Below are 19738 nucleotides of genomic sequence, written 5' to 3'. Positions count from 1 at the left end.
CAATAGGGCAAGGATGTCCTCTTCTCACTATTCTATAGAACACCATCATGGATGTCCTAACATAATAATGCTCAAAATAAAAGGCATGTCAATGGGAACTAATCTAAATGAGCTCCCAAAGGCTAAAATTGGAGCAATTTGATAATATTAGATTATAGTCCAAAGAATAAAATACATATCCATGAGTCTCTACTGATAGATATAAATGCTTGAATAAATGGGAGAGAAGGGATAAATCTTCCTTACAGAAGAATTCCAAATAATGTAAGAATTCCAAATAATGTGTGTAGATATTCTGCCCCCTAGGAGGTGGAGTTTAATTCTCCTCTCTTTGAGTGTAGGCTGGTCTTAGTGACTCAACTTCTGAAGAACAGGGTGCAGAAAAGGAAAAACAAGAACTTTACACAGGGTTTGGGAAACCTGGCCAGATACCAAATGAAACAAGTCGCTAAAGTCAACATCATCAGTGATGTCATGTTGATATAATGCACCCTCTTGATGTGATGAGAAGGGCACATCGCCTCTTCCCTAAAACCCATAATCACAGTCTAAACAAAGAAAGCCCAAATTAAAGGACAGTCTATAAAATAAATTATCAGTACTGTTCAATGTTTCAAGGTTATGAAAAACAAGGAAAAACTAAGTAACTGTCACGGATTAGGAGAGATTAAGGAGACATGACAACTAAATGCAATGTGGGATCTTGGATTGAATTTTGGAACAGAAAAAGGACGTAAGTGGAAAAACTGGTGAAATTTGAATAAATTTCAAGGTCAAATTAATCGTATTTTACTAATGTTAACTTCTTAGTTGACAAATGTACCATGGTTATGTTAACATTAGGAGAAGCTGAGTAAAGGGTATATGGAAACTCTCTGTACTACCTTTGTAATTTTCCTATAACTCTAAAATTATTCTGACATAAAAAGTTTATTTAAAAAACAAATTAAAATGTCTGGTACTTCTCATCTCATTCAGACTAGAAGCCAAAGTCTCTACAAGGGCCTACAAGGCCCTATATTATCTGATTCCTCCTCCACTACTTCTCAGATCTCATCTATTGTGTTTGTTGAACAAACGAATGAATGACCCTCTAAAACAAAGAAACCTAAGTCTGAAAAATCAGAATCATATGGGGAATTTTTTTAAATGCAGATTCCAAAGGCAGGGAGAATGAAATTGTCATCCACTACAGTACGATAAAACAACAATAATAAAATAATTAAAAATAATAAAATATGTAATAATGAATGTGACTTTCAAATACTAAGATGATAAAATAGACAAAAACTAATGTCTCTAATTAGTTAATAGGACTTATTGAATGATGTGAAATTTTGGTATTTTTTAATAGTAATAGGAAAAACATAAGTGAGAAAGAGAAGGCAATGTAAGAGACATGCTAGAGACCAGAGTAAATCAAATCAGCATGTCAAGCAAATAACCACAAAAGTATACCAATCATCCAGAAGATACCTTTGTTCAGAAGAGGAAGGAAGTCAGGTGCTTTTTCCCGAAAAACCCTTTGAGCATCCTCAGCTTTCATTGACACTTCCTTTGTCTGAACTAGGAAAAAGCCTTTACCAACCATCTGTGGAAAACAAAGTTTCATTTAAATTTTAAAATGACCTGAGATTAAGAAAACAATATTTTCTAAGTCTAGTATTTTTCCACATAAAATGTAACATAGCATGCTAATTTTTGTTTTAGTTACGACTCTAATTCAGGGTATCTGCTCTAACAGGTTTTCACATACACAAGATTCTTTCTTCTGGATGGGTGGTTCTGGTTAAGAATTAGTACTACAATGCCTACTATTAAGATTAAGGGTTAGATAAATGTGAATGATCCCTCAAAATTTAAAATATAATTTAAAAATTTTTTTGACAAACTAACAGATGGAAGATTTAGTTGGGTGATACTGCAAAATGTCCAATGAGAGGAGAATTATTAAGTAAATTATGACACATTGACATGATAAAATACCATAGTTCATTAAATATAACAAGTAATAAAATGGGGGAATGCTTATATAATAACGTTAATTTTTAAAAGCATGATATAAATTTATAGAGTATAGCACAATAATGATAGATTACATTTATGGAGTACTTACTATGTACCAGGCAGTTTTATTTTGTACCAGGTAGTTTTATGTACTTTAAGTGTATAATACTTTTAACTCTCTCATGAAGTAGATACTATTATTATTATTATTGTGCCATATTATTATTAGGACACAAAATAGTTAAGAAACCTGCCCAAGGTCACATAACTATTACATAACAAAGCTGTGATACAAACCCGAATAATCTGATTATAGGCCTAATAAATTAAAAATTATTCCTAAAAACTATTCAAGGTACAGTACATTATGATTTTTAAACTTATTTCTACAGCTTTTGGCAAAAAGTACATATTAATTTTTAAAATAGTTATTAAAGTAGTTTTTAAAATGCAGAGTCATTCAACCACTTAATTTTTAGCAAAGTCTATTGGGTTTTGAATAGAAAAGTAACATATGCTCAATATAGTACATTTGACAAACAAAAAATAGAAACAGAAATATCAATCAAGGTGCGACCATACAAAAATGCCACTGCCATATAGGTATACACACTCCCTGTTACCCGCCCCCCTCCAGTTTACTTATTCCCCTATTACAGAAATAATACATGTTTATTGTAAAATCCATAGAACTACAAAAAAAGAATACCATTCTTTTAATCTGCTTCTTAAGAATAACCATACCTGTTAACGTTTTAGTATATATAATTTTCCAGACTTATCTACTTTAAGAAATCAGACACATAATCTATAAATTTTCACTTACTTGACTGAATATTTTCCAGCTATTCTATAAAATCAGTTTCAATGGCTGATAGTATTTCATCCTATGACTACATTATTCCATACCATTCCATCAAATTGGATTCAAACTCAAATTCTTTTTTCATAGCCCTCAATGCTACCTCAGAAAAAAAGAAACATACTTAAAAATGTAGCAGAAAATTACATGGACATCACTGCCAGATGATGACTGCAAAGTTACTAAAATATAAGAAATCATCCTACATCTGTTTCTAATTTTTTAGACTGCTCGTTACCTCTCATTTTATAGTCAGACACATAAACTGACAGAAGATGATTAATTCAATATATTACCTAAAAACAATGAACTATGAAACTTTATGTGGACACGTCATTGCAGATATTTGCAGAGACTTTTTTTTTCATGAAAATTCTTCTACTTTTAAAGACTTGAAAATAGTGGTAACTACCCAACTTAAATTATGCAATACTTTACTTCTAAATGATTCAAACTATGTTTAGTCTATTCTGTGTATATATGTGATATAGGTTAAGAATCAGCAAGAAATCTGATTTTCAGGCGATAAAACATCCCCAGTAACTTCTTTTGACTCCCTACTGAATGCGTTTTCTTCTTTACCCAGCTTTTCTGGACTTTCTACCCTCTTAAGTTTTATACTTCCTATCTCAAAAAACCATTATGCATATTTAATTTATAGAAATAATGTGAAACAAAATTCTATAATACTCGTTGGTTTTAACAAAACCAGAGTTAGCAATTGCAGTTCCATTCTAAGTTGTCCTAAGAAATTTGTGTTATAATACAAGAAAGACTCATTTTATTTTTTTCCATCTCAGAATGAACTAGCTTCTACACATATTTTCCTATGAACTTGAGCTTCATTTAAAAAATATGTAATCTCTCTTCTTTTTGTTCTATTTTCATACCTTGTGATTTCAGAATTCAATAGGATAACTCTAGCTAAAAAGTCCCAGGGTTTTTCCTTCTAGGCTGGAGAGTAGTTTATCTGCTTTGACTCCATGCACTTTTGGTTACACTCTTACTCCACCAGGCATTTATCAACTTCCTTTACCACTGAGGCAGCATAGTAGCATCAAGCTTAAGGGTTAAGATGTGGCCTGCAAAGCCACGCTGCCTGGATTTAAGTCATGGCTCTGCTGTTTACCAGCTGAGTGACCTTTTGCAAGTTATTTACCCTTTCTGTGGCTCATTTCCCTTATCTGTAAAAAGGAATAATGACATCTATTTCATAGGTTGTTCTGAATTGAGTTAATTCATTTAAATCTCTTACCATAGTACCTGGTAAAAACACTATATAAATGTTAGAAAAAAGCTAATTGAATTGTACAATATAAATGCAGGCAACTAATTGTCTATTTTATTTCAATAAAGATGAAAAAATGTTAGCTATTATTATTTTTTATTATTATTCAAATACAAACAGGCTCTTCCTGAAGAACATCTGATTAATGGATAACCAATACATCATATTGTTGCCTCCCCACTGGAGCACCCATCAACACAGGTTCCCGTAACCTCTACATCCCATTATTTTTCAAGTGGAAGCGGCTACCCAAAGAAACCGTGTCTACTCAGAAACTTACCTGCTCATGAGCTCACAACCTCCACTATCCCAGCTCCCACATCATTCTTCTGCACCAACCTCCCCTTCATGGCAATAGAGCGAAGGACAATAAAGAAAGTAATGTGGAGGTTGCTCTCACAGTCACCAGGGTCCAAAAGTTGTCTTTCCTAAAACTCCAAATAAATTTCCCTGCTAAATAATTATAAAAGGTCATGCTTTACTATTCAGTACTACTTTTGTGAGCTTCTGTGGAAGTCATTTATTATAAAGAACGGAAGTTCTTTGAGGGCAGAGAATTTTATCAATGTATCTCCACCCCCAGCACATACTATATTTCAACAGCTCTAAGTTGCCATTAATTGTATGATACATTTCAGATAGCAAATATATGCAAAAACAAATTTGCATCCTATAATTGAAATGGAGTAACTTGCATATAATAAGTGCTAAATAAATGCATACTAAATTGAATTATATTTTAATAAGTTTCTTTGGGAAAGTATTTTGAGGCCTAAGCAACCAGCTGACAGATAAATCTGTAGGGGACAGAGGACTATAACTTAAGGATTGCCTATATTTCTAATAGCCAATTTGAAAAAAAATAGGAGTTCTCTGGAAAGTGGTGTGTTTCTATCTAGGTATATGTCTGTATCTCTTCTCTCTCTCCTTACCTCATCAATTAGTTTCCTGGCATTTGCAATAGTATAATCACCAGCAAATAATACCACTAAGCATGATTCATCACTGCTCTTCTGTCTCTGACCCCGGGATATGGGAATGATACTTCTGTTGGCTTCTGTGGAAACACGGACAGCTTTGAGCTCTTCGGTAGTAGGTAGAGGAACATGGTCCTGAACTACAGCATCTTCTGGAAGAAGGCTCCAGTTGAGTTCTCCTGACACAGGTGTAAAGTCATGGATATTACTCCAGGTATTATTGAAGATACTTAACCCTGCATCTTTGAACTGGAAAGCTAATTCAGGGTAGTACCATTGAAAACAGCCGAACTTGATATTTGTGGAAGACTCAATAATGGGTTGAGTGGCACAGCACAAAAAGACTTCCAGCTTTCTACAGTCTCGCACACGAAACTGTTGGCAGGCTAGTGCGCACTTGCAATCTCTGCAATTCCGGAAAAACACACTGCCTTTCACGGGTCCCAGAAAAATGATGCAGTTAGTGCAGTCATCAATAGTAACTGTAGCAGAGTGATCAAAAATATAGATGTTACAGTTCTCACAGTCTTGAATGAGAAACTGTTGTCCTGCCACCTTCCCAGGTAAGCGACCTACTGTTTCATCTTTCAGCCCACTGAACATATAGTCTTTTGGATCAACCTGCAGAGACAAAACACAGAGCTTTAGTGTTACTAACAGCATTTAACAAATACTAATTGTTGGGTGCCATGCAGAATTCTTAGTGCTCAAATAATATGTTCCTACTTTGACTTTGCAACATAGTAAGAAAATGAAAGGGACAAATTTTTTTCCAATAAATAAAAGGCAAGGGGGGGAAAGGTAGAGGAAACTGTTCTAGATAAGGAAAGACTCAAGGACATATCAACCAATGCGTGGACATTGTTTGGATCCTGTTTCAACATACCAACTGTAAAACACACTTTTTTTGAAACAATTGAGAAAGTTCTCACACATACACACAGTATACTAGATAATATTATGGAATATTTCAGCTCTGACCCTTTTTCTTTTTCTGATGCTTCACTTTAAAACTTCTGCTTCTTTAAAAACTTCTGAAATTGGAAATACACCCGGATTGAAATACATTTCTTTATCCTTCCATAAATTGATGAATGGGTCTTAGTTTATAAATTCTGACTGATTTATCCAGAAAATAGAAAAACCTTAAAGCACAAGAATCATGATATGTCAGAACTTGCATGTACAAATTTGATTCAAACATTTACTGAGCTATTCATACAATGTAATTTTTCAAATTTCACCATTTCCATACTTAGTCTAAACTAGTGCTCACATAATTTTTTAAAACCATATGCCTAGAATCTGTCAGATTATTTTTAAAATTTTAACTGACCTATCAAAATATAGTCACTAAAAGGCCATTTTGATTTTTCCAACTTACACTGTTTTACCTCATGCAAAACTATTCATGCAGCAGAAACAGGCTCCCATAGATATAGCATGAAAAAATTCAATAATTTAATCATCTGAATCATCAGCACGCTAGCTTAATACGACTTATTCAATATAGCATGATAAATGTATTTATCCAATTTTATATAATGTATTAGAAGGAGTACTGGTCTGTAGCATGAGGCAACAAAAGAGGCACTTGTTTTTTTAGTCTTATTTTGTCACTTATGAGCAACATGATCTTGAAAAAGGCACTTTAACTTTCAGGATCTTCGGTCATTCAGCCATTTGAACACCTAGTATGAGCCAGACATTATTTTAGGCACTAAAATGAACATGACCAACTTTTGCCATAAAAAAAGTAAAACACAAATCTAAACATGATTTAAAAATGACCTGGCTATATAATGAGAAATGTTCAGAATATTCTGGAAATACATAGGAGGGACATTTGGGGCAGGGGAGGTAGGAGAGTAAGACTTCCCGTACAAAGTGAGAACGAATAAGCTGGAGTTTACAAGGTAAAAGGGGTGGGAGTAGAGGATCTTCCCTTCCCATGCCAGATGAAAGTGATACTGGAATGGAAGCAAATAAAGCTAGAGAAGTGGACAGTGGCTCTATTATAAAGCTTGGAAGTTATCTACGGGCAATAAGCTACCACAGAAGGATTATTCAGGTAAGAATAAGGAAAAGTAGAACAAGGATCTCAGAGGGTGTTGCAGTCATCTTCTTATTTATTAGGGAAGAGGAAGATGGGTTTAATTTGAGAAATACTGAGGAAGTAGAATCAGCAGATTTGGTAACTCAATGGCTTAGACAGTAAGTCTGAAGGATGCGTCAAAAATGATTCCTAGTTCTCTAGTCCAGTGTTTTCCAACACAATCTACACTAGTATAATCTTCAGCACAGCCCAATACACATACTTATGAGTATCTGTGCATGCACGCATACCATGGAATTAAAATTTCACAAAATAATACATATCCTTATTTTGTATTAAGGCCCCTATTATGTTCTATTACCCTACCTACAGGTTTGAAAAAATAATAATAAAAAAAGGAAATGCTGGAGGCAACACAGGTTTAATGTGAGAAAAAGTGTTCCAGCAATTTCTATGATTTTACAGGTGATTATACACACACACACACAGTGTTCCATTTTGGTCTCTACCAAGATACTGAACTAGCGTAGTTGCTGGCTTCCCATTGCCCAAGATCAATCCCAAAGGGACCAAGTAAGGAAAGTACCAAGAAAAGGGGAAACTATGAGAAATCCCTATGGTGGAACATGGGAGGGTAAAATAGAAAAGGAACTGCTGCAGTTTCTGCTCTTGCTTCTCCCCCTGCCAAATCTTGAGACAATAGTGCATCCTCCACACCTTCTGGTCTAGACTTCCTTCAGAGTAAGTTCAGGACAGAGCAGAAACCCTGTGATGGTGAAGAGCTGAGAATAACCAGGTAGGAACTAACTTTGACAGTCCCTCAGAACCTCTCCAAACTCTAAGAATTGGTGAATTGAAATCTAAGGTGTATCTTCTAATGCTCTTTCTCTCAATTATTCATTGGTCAAATAGACTGAAAAAATAAAATCGCCAAGAATATAGAGGACCAAAACTACACAATGAATAAATTTGAGTTCTACACCTAACAAGTAGAGTATACTCACATTTTTTCTTAAGCACACATTAAATATTTTTTAAATCACATACTAGATCATAAAAAAGCCTCAACAAATTTTAAATAATAGATAACTTACAGGCCATGATACAGGATCAACATGCAATTAAGTTAGAAATTAATAACAAAAGATATATTAAAAAATCCTTGCCTTTTTAAAAATTTAAAAAACACACTGCTAAATAACTCATGGGTTAAAGAAGAAATAATAATTATAATCTAAAAATACTTAGAATTAAATGTTAAGATACCACATATCGAATGAAATAAAAATGGTGCTTTGAAGGAGATCTATAACCATAAATAGCTACAATAAAAACTCTCTAAATTAATGAGTTAAATGTCCATCTTAGGAATTATTATACAATAAACAATAAACCGACAGAAAGTAGAAGGAAAAAAGATGAAAATAATCACAGTGATTAATGATTTAGAAATCAAATATACAATAGAAAACATCAGCAAACCCCTAAATAGCTTTTTGGCAAACTTCTGGCAAGAATGATTAAGAAAAGAACAAAAACAAACAAACAGTAGAAATGAAAAGAGAAATATAACTATAAAGTAGAAGTTAAAAAGAGAATAACAACTATATATCAACAATTTAAAAATAAAATAAACAAATCTCTTAAAAATAACTTATCAAGAAGTTAAAAGCATAAATAAAAAGCTATTACTACTAAAGAAATAAAAGCGGTAGCTAAAGTGTTCCCACAAAGAAAATATCAGGCCCTGCTGGTTTCATAAGCAGATTCCAATTTTATTCATCCTAGTTTTATGCAAACCCTTAAACACAATAGAAGAAGGAACAGTCCCAACTCATATTACTAAACTGCCCAGCAAGACACTAATAAGAGAAACAAAGACATAATAATAGAAGAAAATATAGATCCATATTACTCATGCCTATAGATATAAAAATAAATTGCAAATAAAACCAATCTTGTAAAAAGAAAAAGCATTTCAACCAAGTTGGATTATCCCAAGTTGTGTGAAAATGTTTCAGTATTAGAAAATCTTTCAATTTAAGTCACCACTATGTGATATTGAAGAGGAATTTTCCACTCTAAAGGCTAATCTTATAATCAGCTCTTTGTTCTGCTTCTGTAAATATGCTTGCCACACAGACCGAAGGGCAGGGTGACCTCAAAATTAACTAAAGACTTATCCTCCCTTTTGCTTGTTCTGTCTAGATAACAGAGGTATTGCCTGAGTTCCTGTCTGAAAATCTCCCGCTTTGTAACTCTTTTTAACTGCCTGTAACCCATAGCAACTCCTGCACTTTGTAACTGCCTGAGGACAAATTAACCAATTGGCCCATGCCAACTGGCCAAATGTAACTGCATGGATAAGCCCTATAAAAGCAAGTTTGCATCTGAGTTCGGGGCCCAGATCTTTATAGTGCTAGCTCTTGTGAGATGGTTGGCATAATAAACCTGAGCTCTCCAACTCTCCGAGAGGAGCTTGGTTTCTTGCCGGTCTGATTTTTGCAACATTTCTGCAACTTCTGCAATGATATCAACTTACATTTTTGTCCTAACTCCTATCACCCTCCTGTGGGAACTTTATCTTCAGTAGATATGAAGCACTTGCTGTGACTTGTCTATGCCCTCTGTTTTTCCAATGTCCAGAAGGTTATCTCCTAGTTCTACTTGCCTACCTGTCCACCTTTTTCTGTGAAGCTTTCCAGTTCCCTCAACCAGAAGCCTGCTCTCTTTTTCTGAGCACCTATATTGCATTAAATACCAGTCTATGTCCCTTACTGTATTGTAAGCTTTGGACTGGAATCCCGTAACTAATCTTTTTAAAACTGAAATTTTTCCTCCAATACTACTTCCTACCCACCTTTATTTTTCTCCCAAACACTTAGCTTCCTTTTAAAACACTATATATGAATTACATTTATTGTCTGTCTTCCCCCTGCCCTCAATTAGATTATGTTTTGTTCACCCCTATTTTCCCCTGTACCTAGAATAGTCCCAGGTACCAGAGAGGCACTCCATACATGCTTGTTGAATCCATTTTAACTACTTAATCTTTGTTACCTCAGAGTATACCCTGAGGTAGGTGGTCTCCAGCTGTCTCTTAAATAAACAAATGTGAAAGGTAACTGAGTTTGATAATCACACGCTTCTCCACACCCATTCTCCATTCCATCCCTAAAGAAGACTTTGATATTGATCAATAACCACATGGTATTCTTAGGGACATTCAGTTCACTATTCAAGTTGGCTGACTTCTGAGTAGTAAGGTAAAATAATTATACACAAAGCCATGCAGAAGCACTCCTTTTTAATGCCAATCCGGGGTCTCTCCTGTTTATATTCTCTTCTCTCCCATACCTGCAGTAAAAGGAAGCTGAGGGTGCCTTCCAGTTGAAAGAGCCAGTGGAAGGGGATGGGAATGTGGATATGGATGGAGTACACTAAGGGATCTTGATCTAGCCCAGGTCTTAAAGTGGAAAAAGGAACATGCAAGGGTGGTTTAAGTCAGTCCTGATTTAAGCCTTAAGGAGGGTAAAAACATTCTCTGGTCTTCCTCAGATTGTCTTCTTAGTATAAATCTACCTCCCACAGTAGGAGTAAGAATATCAAGATTGCTACCAAAAGGTGTAAAAAAAGGGAGCCAAGGAGATGTTCTGTCTCTACTAAGGCCTCAAACTCAATGGGCAAGAGGAATCTTTAAGATTCAGTTTATCATTTATTTCACTGTACCAGAAACTCCTTAAAACTTTTATGTAAAATTTTGTGTGTATTTTCCTGGGGGGTTGATTTAGGGTTTAAGATTCTGGCCAAATTATCCTTGCCTAAGACACAGATAATAAGTCCAAACATTTTCAAGCATATTTATGAGAATTAAGCAGGTAAAAAAACAATGCTTGGATAAAAATTAAAAAAAATAAAACAGTTAATACCCATTATTTAAAGGAACTTAGCTATTTATTTTTTTGCATGGGAAATTATATGTATTATAAGATGTATAGTATTTAACAGAATTTTCAACTATATTATATTATAATTAGTACTGTATCAGTAGTTGTTTAGACTTGTTGCAAATGCAGAAATGTATTAACTTCAAAATTACTGAGCTGCTGTCTTAGTCTGCTTGGGCTGTGCTATGGACTGAAACTTTGTGTTCTCTCAAAATTCATATGTTGAAGTCCTAAACCCCCAATGTAGTGACATTTGGAGGTGGGGCCTTCTGGAGGTAATTAAGTTCAGATGAGATCACGAGGGTGGGGGCCTCATAATGGAGGGAAGAGAAAGAGGAGGAGAAAGAGGAGGAAGAGGAAAAAAGGAGGGGAAGGAGATCTCTCTTTCTCCCCCTCCTTCCCTCCATCCCTTTCCCCTTCTCTTCCTTCTCTCCCTCTCCTTTCCTATCTATGCACAAGCTCCCAGGAAAGTCCATGTAAACACACAGCAAGAAGGTGACTGACTACAGGAAATGGGCATTCACCAGTGAGAACTGCAGAACTCTTAGCATATTGCAACACCATCCAAAGCCCTGCACTGAGACTTGACCAAACTCTAGCATGGCTTCTATCAACACAAAATCATGTCCCTAGGATGACTCCAGCCCTACCCTTCCATTCCCCATTAAAATGCCTGCCTGAGAAAGCTCAAAAATCCTGCCACGGAGATTTGCTACTGGTTCTAGCCAACACCTGATAATCGGCCCTGGCATCCCTTTTTCAGAGTATTTACTAAAAAGGGCTTAAAATTGTGAATATGCATGTCTTGCAACTCAGAAATATCTTTCTCAAGGACCCGAGAGCCATTCCTTTGAAATAAAATTATCAAGAAGAATAGGGCCTCTGTCTACTAGTCTCTGTGGGAAGATAGAATCCTAATTTTGATAATGGCCAGTTAACAAACATACCTGGCCTAATTACATTTACACTGACTAACTCTGTAATTTTCACTTTGTAATTTTCCCTGACTTTACTGAGGCCCTGTTTTCTTCCCATCCCCATTCTCCCTTTAAGTCACCCAAATTGGAACAGAGCTCAGCTTTTCCCCCTATTGTCAGTAGTTACTGAATAATGTTTTCAGTGCTTTAACTAATGTCCAGCTGTATTTATCTTTGATACCAGACATTTGATCTACTGGAACTCAATCCTGGACTCCAGAATTATGAGAAACAATTTCTGTTGTTTAAGCCATCCAATGTATGGTATTTTGTTATAGCGGCCTGAGCAGACTAAGACTGGTTGTCATAACAAAATAACAAAGATCAGGTGGCTTAAACAAGAGAAATTTACTTCTCATAATTCGGAATGCTGCGAAGTCCAAGATTAAGGTGCCATCAGGGTTGGTTTCTGGTGAGACCTCTCTTCCTGGCTTGGAGATGGCTGCCTTTTCACTATATCCTCATATGGTCTTTCCTGGGTGGGTACAAGGCAAGCTCCATAATGTCTATTCTTATAAGAACACTAATCCTATCTGATCAGGTCCCCATCTTTATGACCTCATTTAACTTTAATTACTTCTTTAGAAGCCCCATCTCCCAATACAGTCACAATGGGAGTTAGGACTTCAACATATGATTTGGGAAGGTGGGGAGACACAAACATTCAGTTCATAACAGCTTCCAATGCTAGAGTTCAATGTAATTTACTCTTCTGAGTATTTCTTCTGGACACCTCAGTTCATAGGGGAGAAAATCCTATAGGTAAAGGTCCTATAGTTAAAGAGTTCTATACTATAAAATTATCTAGACTGTCAATATGGTCTACAAAGAAGAAACTTGGGATTTATGTTGCTGTACTTTCTCAACAATTCCTGTAAGTTCTTCAAAAACAAAAATAATAAATAACCTGAAGCTTAGTTCCATAATTTTACAAAAGTTACTAGTTCTCAAATAAAGTGCCTAAAATCACAAACATGGAAAGCTCATATGATAAATTACTTTTTTACAAGAGTCACTTATTAAGTGAGCTTAGTTTAGGCTGTATTTCTTACTAAAATCCATAAAAGACAGTGGATATACTTTCGAAATGAAGGAAACATTTTAAGAGTTGGAATTCACTTGATACAGCTACTAAACTAAGCATTATTTTCCCAATGGAAAGAATCTTATTCTTTTACTAATCAGTGATGCAAATTTTTCATTAAAATTCATATCCATGGTAAAACTTCCATAATGATAATCTGAGATGAAATAATGGAATTTGTTAATTTTAATGGAAATCCAGTCTGGGTAGTAGTCCAAAATAAGACTCAGGAGTATAAGCAGCATTATATAGGTACCAGCCACCATAGTAAGTGCTTAATAATCATTCACTCAATCCCCATAAAAACTCCTATGAACGTTGTGTACTATATAATTATCTGCTTTATAGATGAGAAAATTGAGGCCCCAGAGGCTAAATAACTTGCCCGAGATCACACAGTAAGTGCTTGAGCTCAGTCTCAGACTAAGGCAGTCTGGCAACTTACTACACACCCATATTCAAATAGAAGCCAATGTTTACTAGGCACAAAAATTAGTGGAACGTAATAGAGAGTTCAATATATATATATACATATATATGTATATATATATACATATATATATACACACATATATATGTACACATATACACACATACACAAAGGTGCAAAGGCAATTCAATCAAGGACAGTCTTTTCAACAAATGGTGGTAGAACAATTGGACATCTACATGTAAAAAAAAGAAAAAGAATCTCCCATACTTTGCATCATATATAACAATTAATTCAAAATGGATCATAGGACCTACATATAAAACCAAAAACTCTAAAATGTCTAGAAGAAAACAGAGGAGATAATCTTTGTAATCTTGGTTAGGCAAAGATTTCCTAGATGTGAAACCAAATATGCAGTCCAAAAAAGAAAAAATTGAAAATTGGACTTTCATCAAAACTGATAACTTATGTAGCTATGTAGCTGAAAGGTTATTTCACAAATGAAAATGGCAGTGCCATATAATTATAGAGTTAACATCTAATCTAATCTTAATCTAATTTTTCATCTTACCACATTCCCTTTGTTCACCCAGGTTTGCCTGAATTCTAGCAATGCTTACCTCCTCCTCTATCCCCACCACCTCTGAGATGCTCAAAGAATTAGAGAATCAGAAGGGATCTTAGGAAACTGAGGGTATGGGGAAGCTAAAGGACTTTATTGGTGAGGCGTAATAAAGTGCAGAATATCTCAGTCCCACACATTTCCCACTCCCTGTGCTTTTTCCCCTTTATCAAAACTTTATGAGTGAAGAAGCTGGAACACTCTTATACTACTGGAGATGTAAAATGGTGCAGACACTTTGAAAAACAGTTTGGCAGATCCTCAAAAAGTCAAACATAGAGTTATTATATGATCCAGGAATTCCGCTCTTAGGTATATACCCAAAAGAAATAAAAACATATGTCTACACAAAAACTTGTACATAAATATCCTTAGCAGCATTATTTGTAATGGTCAAAAAGTAGAAACAACCTGAATGTCCATCAACTGATGGATAATAAATAAAATGGAAAAATAAAATTTATTTATATATAAAATATGTATTCTATGGAATGTTATTCAGCAATAGAAAGGAATAAAGTACTGAAACATGCTACAATATGGATGAATCTCAAAAACTTGCTAAGTGAAAGAAGCTGGTAACAAAAGACCACGTAGTGTATTATTCTATTGATAAATGTTCAAAACAATCAAATCTATAGTAATAGAAAGTAAAAGTGTGGTTTCCAGGAACCGAGGAGAGGGAGAGTGAGTATGGGTTTCTTCTGTGGGGGATGAAAATGTTCTAAAATTAGATCACAGTGATACTCACATAACCCTCTGAATTTATTAAAACTATTGAATTTATATACTTTAAATGAGTGAATTGTATATGAATTATATCTCAAAGTTATTTTTAAAATGAATAAATAACTATTTATTTCCTTAAAAAACAACTTTACATAAAGCATTTAAAACATGTTGACAAATTCTTTGATACTTCCCCTATCAAGAGGTGCCCTCCCCTTGGATGTGGGTAGACATCGTGACTTCCTCAACCTACAGAATGTGGCAAAAGTAATGCCACATCGCTTAAGAGGCTAGTTAGAAAAAGCTATGCAGCTTCTACCAGTCTCTGAGGAGACTCACCCTTGGAACTCAGTCCTCATGCTGTGTGCAAGCCAAGGCTACATAAAGAGGCCCCTGGCCCTCTGCCCCAGCTGGACTCCCAGTGGAAAGCCAGCATCAACTTGACAGCCAGCTCTGTGATTAATCCATATTGAAAGCAGATCCTCCAGCCCCAAATCAAGCTGCCTCAGCTGATGATACATAGAGCAGAGAGCCAACCCTGCTAAGCCCCACACAAACTGCAGAGCTATGAACAAAATAAGTACTTGCCATTATTCTAAGCCATTAAGTTTTGGAGTGTTTTGGTATGCAGCAATGGATAACAAGAATATCATACATACTTAAAAGGCTAAAAACAGCATCTAGGCCCCAACTGAAAGCAGACACTTCTTTTTGTCTGAAAGTTTTCACTAACATGAAGATCAGTTCCTCATGAAGTCACACTTCAACTGATGAACACTTCTGTGAATTATGATCTGCCTTATGTTAAAACTCATTCTGCCTTGCCCAACCTCTGGTCCACCATCCATCCTCAGAGGTGACCATTACCATCTAACTCTCTTGCTCAGAACAGACCTTTACCTTATTAAATAGTAGAAAAATCTTTAGCATTGTCCAATTTTATTGCTGAGGAATCTGAAATGCACAAATTGGCTGCTTTATCCAAAGTTCCACAACAAGCACTACATAAAATGTAGTTGCTTTAACCTCTGGTATAAGGCTTTTGTTCAGTATTGTTTCTATCAAATATGAGACAAATGTAATGGATACAAGATATGCTATCCTCAAAATTACAATTTTTATACTTCCACCATCATTTCTATCATCTGGTATGACTACCTGAAAAATGAAAACTGCTTTTTCTGTACCACTCATCTTCCCTTTGTTTTTATTTAAATATTTCCCGTTTCAATGCAAAAAAAAAAACAAAAAAAAAAAACCAGTCGGCTCTTTCAAATAAATAAGGGCAGGGATAATTCTTATAATTTTGATTCTTCCTTGTTGTTTGAGTACATAATCATAGAAAAATTTGCCTAAATATGGGAGGCAGCATACACATAACAAGGATAAAAGCATTTATTTCCAAATGATTTAAACACAGATCTTACAATCCAAAAATAATTCTCATCATGTCAATGTTGTAATTGTATAGTAAGCTTTTTTCTTTTTCACAGTGGCAAAAGAAAATGAATGTCTTACACTGTTGATTACAGTATATCGGTTGCCATGACAACACTTAGTCCCAAACATTCTTTCTAATTGAGACAATTTCTCTTAGCTTTGGTTCCTTAAGACTGACCCAATTACGCAACTCAAAATCCAAAACCCAGAGGGTACCTCTCAGTAAAGACATTCTGATTACATAACCTAAGGAAAAATTTAAACATGCCTTTTCCAAGTTGTGAGGAAACTTTTCAGGCAACACATTTTGTTTTTATATCTAAAGTTTTACAAGCTGAATGCTAACTGTCCAATAAAACTAAAACTGTATATGCTATACTCCATGATCATGTTATAGGAGCCTAAACTTTTAATGCAAATCATTCTGTTAATATACATGCAACATATCTCATGTATGTCCTATGGGCTGTATTTGCATTCTATTCCTTTTAAGGTACAATTAAAATTTGAGAGCAAGCAAGACCTTGCTAACCTCAGTAAAAGCATCATTAGACTAATATAGAAAATTTCTATACTAGCCAAAATTAGCCTCATGAGAAGTAAGGAACTAGAAAAAAAATCATGTAAATCTTTAAAATTTAGCAGGCTATCATAATGAGACACCCTAGAGTGAATTCCCAGTAATTCTAAAAGAAAAAAAATTGAAAAAGAAAAACCAGTGATGGAAAAAGTGTTATCTCCACTGTCTAAAAATATAAACCAGTAATTCTTTCTCTAATAGTATAAAAGATTTTAAAACTGGGCTGGTTTCAGAATAAAATGCTCATTTAGAAAAATTTTGATTAGTTCAGTTGATCAAGATTTTAACTTTTATTATACACATACCCAGAAGCATGAGCTTATTTTATATATCCAGTAACATCGCTTACATCTCTATAACTACAGTACCTTGTAGTGGTCTCAAAAAATGTTCCCTGCAAGCTCAAAACAATGTCTACAATTGAAAGTTTACTAGATGCTCATTGAGGTGCGCACGGGGGGGGGGCAGGGGCAGGAGCTTAGATGTTGGTGTCCACTATTTTATTTTCCAATGTGTTTACTTAGCCAAAGGGCAAAAGAAAAAAAAATCACAGAACACATCCATTTATCTAAAAGGAGAAAGACTAACATGAGATTCCAACGAACCTGAACATCACATTAATGAAGGTTAACTGTAAGACAATTTATTAGGAAGTAATGAGTCAGAAGGCAACCAAGATTACTCCAAATAAAAAACAAAAGCACTTAAGTTTAGTTTTGGACTATGATTTCAAAAAAAAAAGCTAAAATAAAAATACACAACCTTCTCTATGGCAAACAGTTCAAGCTTAAACAACATTGTTAGAAACACTAATAGGGCTGAGGAAATGAAATTTTTAAAAACTAAACACCAAATAATTTTAAACAATAGGTAAGATATTCTTGTATGACAGAAAGCACAGTATTTCCCATTCCAACATTACAAAATGCTACTACAAGTAGGGATAAGAGAGAATAAATATACCATGTAACCCAAGAAGGATCTGAGAAACAGGGGCAGAAAGATGAGGCTGAAAAGTCTGCAAAAAGCATCCACTTCCTTAAATCTGACACTTGGAGAACTGAGTTTACAAGAATAAATTCTGATAGGAACTGGAAATCGCACAGACAGGTCTATGAAATCAAAACATAAGAAATTTACTATAAAGTATTCATGAATAAAGGTATGTTACATTAACCAAGGAGTTAACAGTTTATAACACTCATTTTAAAAATCTCTCATTTTATTTGGAAAAGTAATTGGTAAATCTATCAAAGGATTTTTCTAAACACAAATGGAGAACTATGTAGAAAGAGGAAGCATTATGAAATTCACGACTAAGTGTGTTTTGTGCAAGACCAGTGGACATTTTCAAAGCCTTTTCATTTCTGGCTATATATAAAAGTAAAAATTTGAGCATTTTCATTCATTTAAAGCAAGAGCAAATACTGTAAAGCAATAGTAAATACTGTCCAGTTTATGCTGCTTATTTTCACCATACAGTCTTAACACACGTTCCAAGACGGATTCAATTTTCATTATTCCGTTCGGGTAACTGGAAGAGGAGGGAAAGCGACGTTGTACATTAAACAGTCCACTTCGTAAATGAGAAAATTCAGCAGTGGAATATACCATTAAATACCAAAGAGATTTACTGGCTAGGTCAGACAAAAGAGAAAACTGCCCCAAGAGAGGAGAATCAGTCCCATGCGTAACTTGAAGACTGGACAAAACGCCGCTCGGCGCTGTGGGAGAAATGAGCAGATTTGAGATTCTGGGCTCTGCTCGCTCTTCTTCCTCCTCTCGAGTCCATCTTGGGACCGGAGGTCAGGGAGTGGAGTGGAGGGAAAGCCCCCAGAGGTCCGTCTACCCAGACAGTGAACTCTAAAGCTTCTTTCAGTGCTTCACAGTCCCCCGTAGCGCCTCTATAGCACTGTATTTCATGGCTCACACAAAAGTCATTCACCCTGACTTCAACTACGAGAAGGAAGAGGCGCGGGGGAGAGAGAGAAATAGAGAAAGGAGAAGAGAGATCGAGAGACAGAGACATCTGTTCGGGTCGCCCTGTCAGCCCTACCAGGCCTGCAACCGACCCTCGTAGACTGGCTCCGGAGGGCTGAGACCAGATGCTACGGGCTCTGGTTACCTTCTCTCGTTGGTCCCAGCTGTACTGCTTTGGCGGTTCCTCCTCGCCCTGGGGCTGCGACTCCTTCTCAGCCTTCCGCTTCTTGGAGAAGAAGCAGCCCATGGTCCCGGCCTGCAGGTCTCCCAGTCGCTACTCCTCTTGGCCCGCTCGCTCAGGCACCTCCTGGATTGTGGCGTGAACCCCGGGCGCTTGGGCCCCGCAGGTCTCTGGACACAGCCTCGCGGAACCGCCCAGACAGCCGCAGCCTCGGTTACCCGTGAGGCCTGACACTCCTCTCTCTCGCTCTCGCTCTCTCTCTCGCTCTCTTTTTTTTTTTCTCTCAGTTGCCCTGACGACCAGCCACAGCCAATGACCGCTCAGTGCGCGGTGAGCCAATCAAAGCCCCGCAAGCGCTCCTGTGCGACCTATGAAAAGAGGTCGATGGACACACACACAACCAATCAGCGGCCAGCTCCTGCACAGCCCTCAAGGGCTGGTCCGGCCCGCTTTGGCGCACGCCTGACGGATCCCGCCCTCGGTTCTGCACAACCCTCCCAGGTCTCAGTGGAGCTCTTTAGCTGCTGGGAGTACCGACTATGCAGCCTAGTGTTTTTGCCTGTGGTTCTCAGTTT

At 36.1% G+C, this 19738-nt stretch overlaps 1 protein-coding gene across 1 annotated transcript in view; it reads right to left on the bottom strand.

Moving 5' to 3' along the window:
• RP2 (RP2 activator of ARL3 GTPase) overlaps positions 1-19417 on the bottom strand; it is a 28127-nt gene extending 8710 nt beyond the window's left edge. Inside the window, exons 1-3 of the mRNA XM_016127807.2 lie at positions 19128-19417; positions 5090-5755; positions 1477-1591 (exon numbers count right to left, since the gene is read on the bottom strand). Of these exons, the coding sequence (XP_015983293.1) occupies positions 1477-1591; positions 5090-5755; positions 19128-19229 (883 nt within the window). The 5' untranslated portion in view covers positions 19230-19417. The remainder of the gene's footprint in view (positions 1-1476; positions 1592-5089; positions 5756-19127) is intronic.
• Between the last annotated feature and the right edge of the window lie 321 nt (positions 19418-19738).

This window comes from Rousettus aegyptiacus, unplaced genomic scaffold, assembly GCF_014176215.1.
Source record: "Rousettus aegyptiacus isolate mRouAeg1 unplaced genomic scaffold, mRouAeg1.p scaffold_m13_p_9, whole genome shotgun sequence".
Classification (NCBI taxonomy): domain Eukaryota; kingdom Metazoa; phylum Chordata; class Mammalia; order Chiroptera; family Pteropodidae; genus Rousettus; species Rousettus aegyptiacus.
This window is presented reverse-complemented; position numbering and strand designations above follow the sequence as displayed.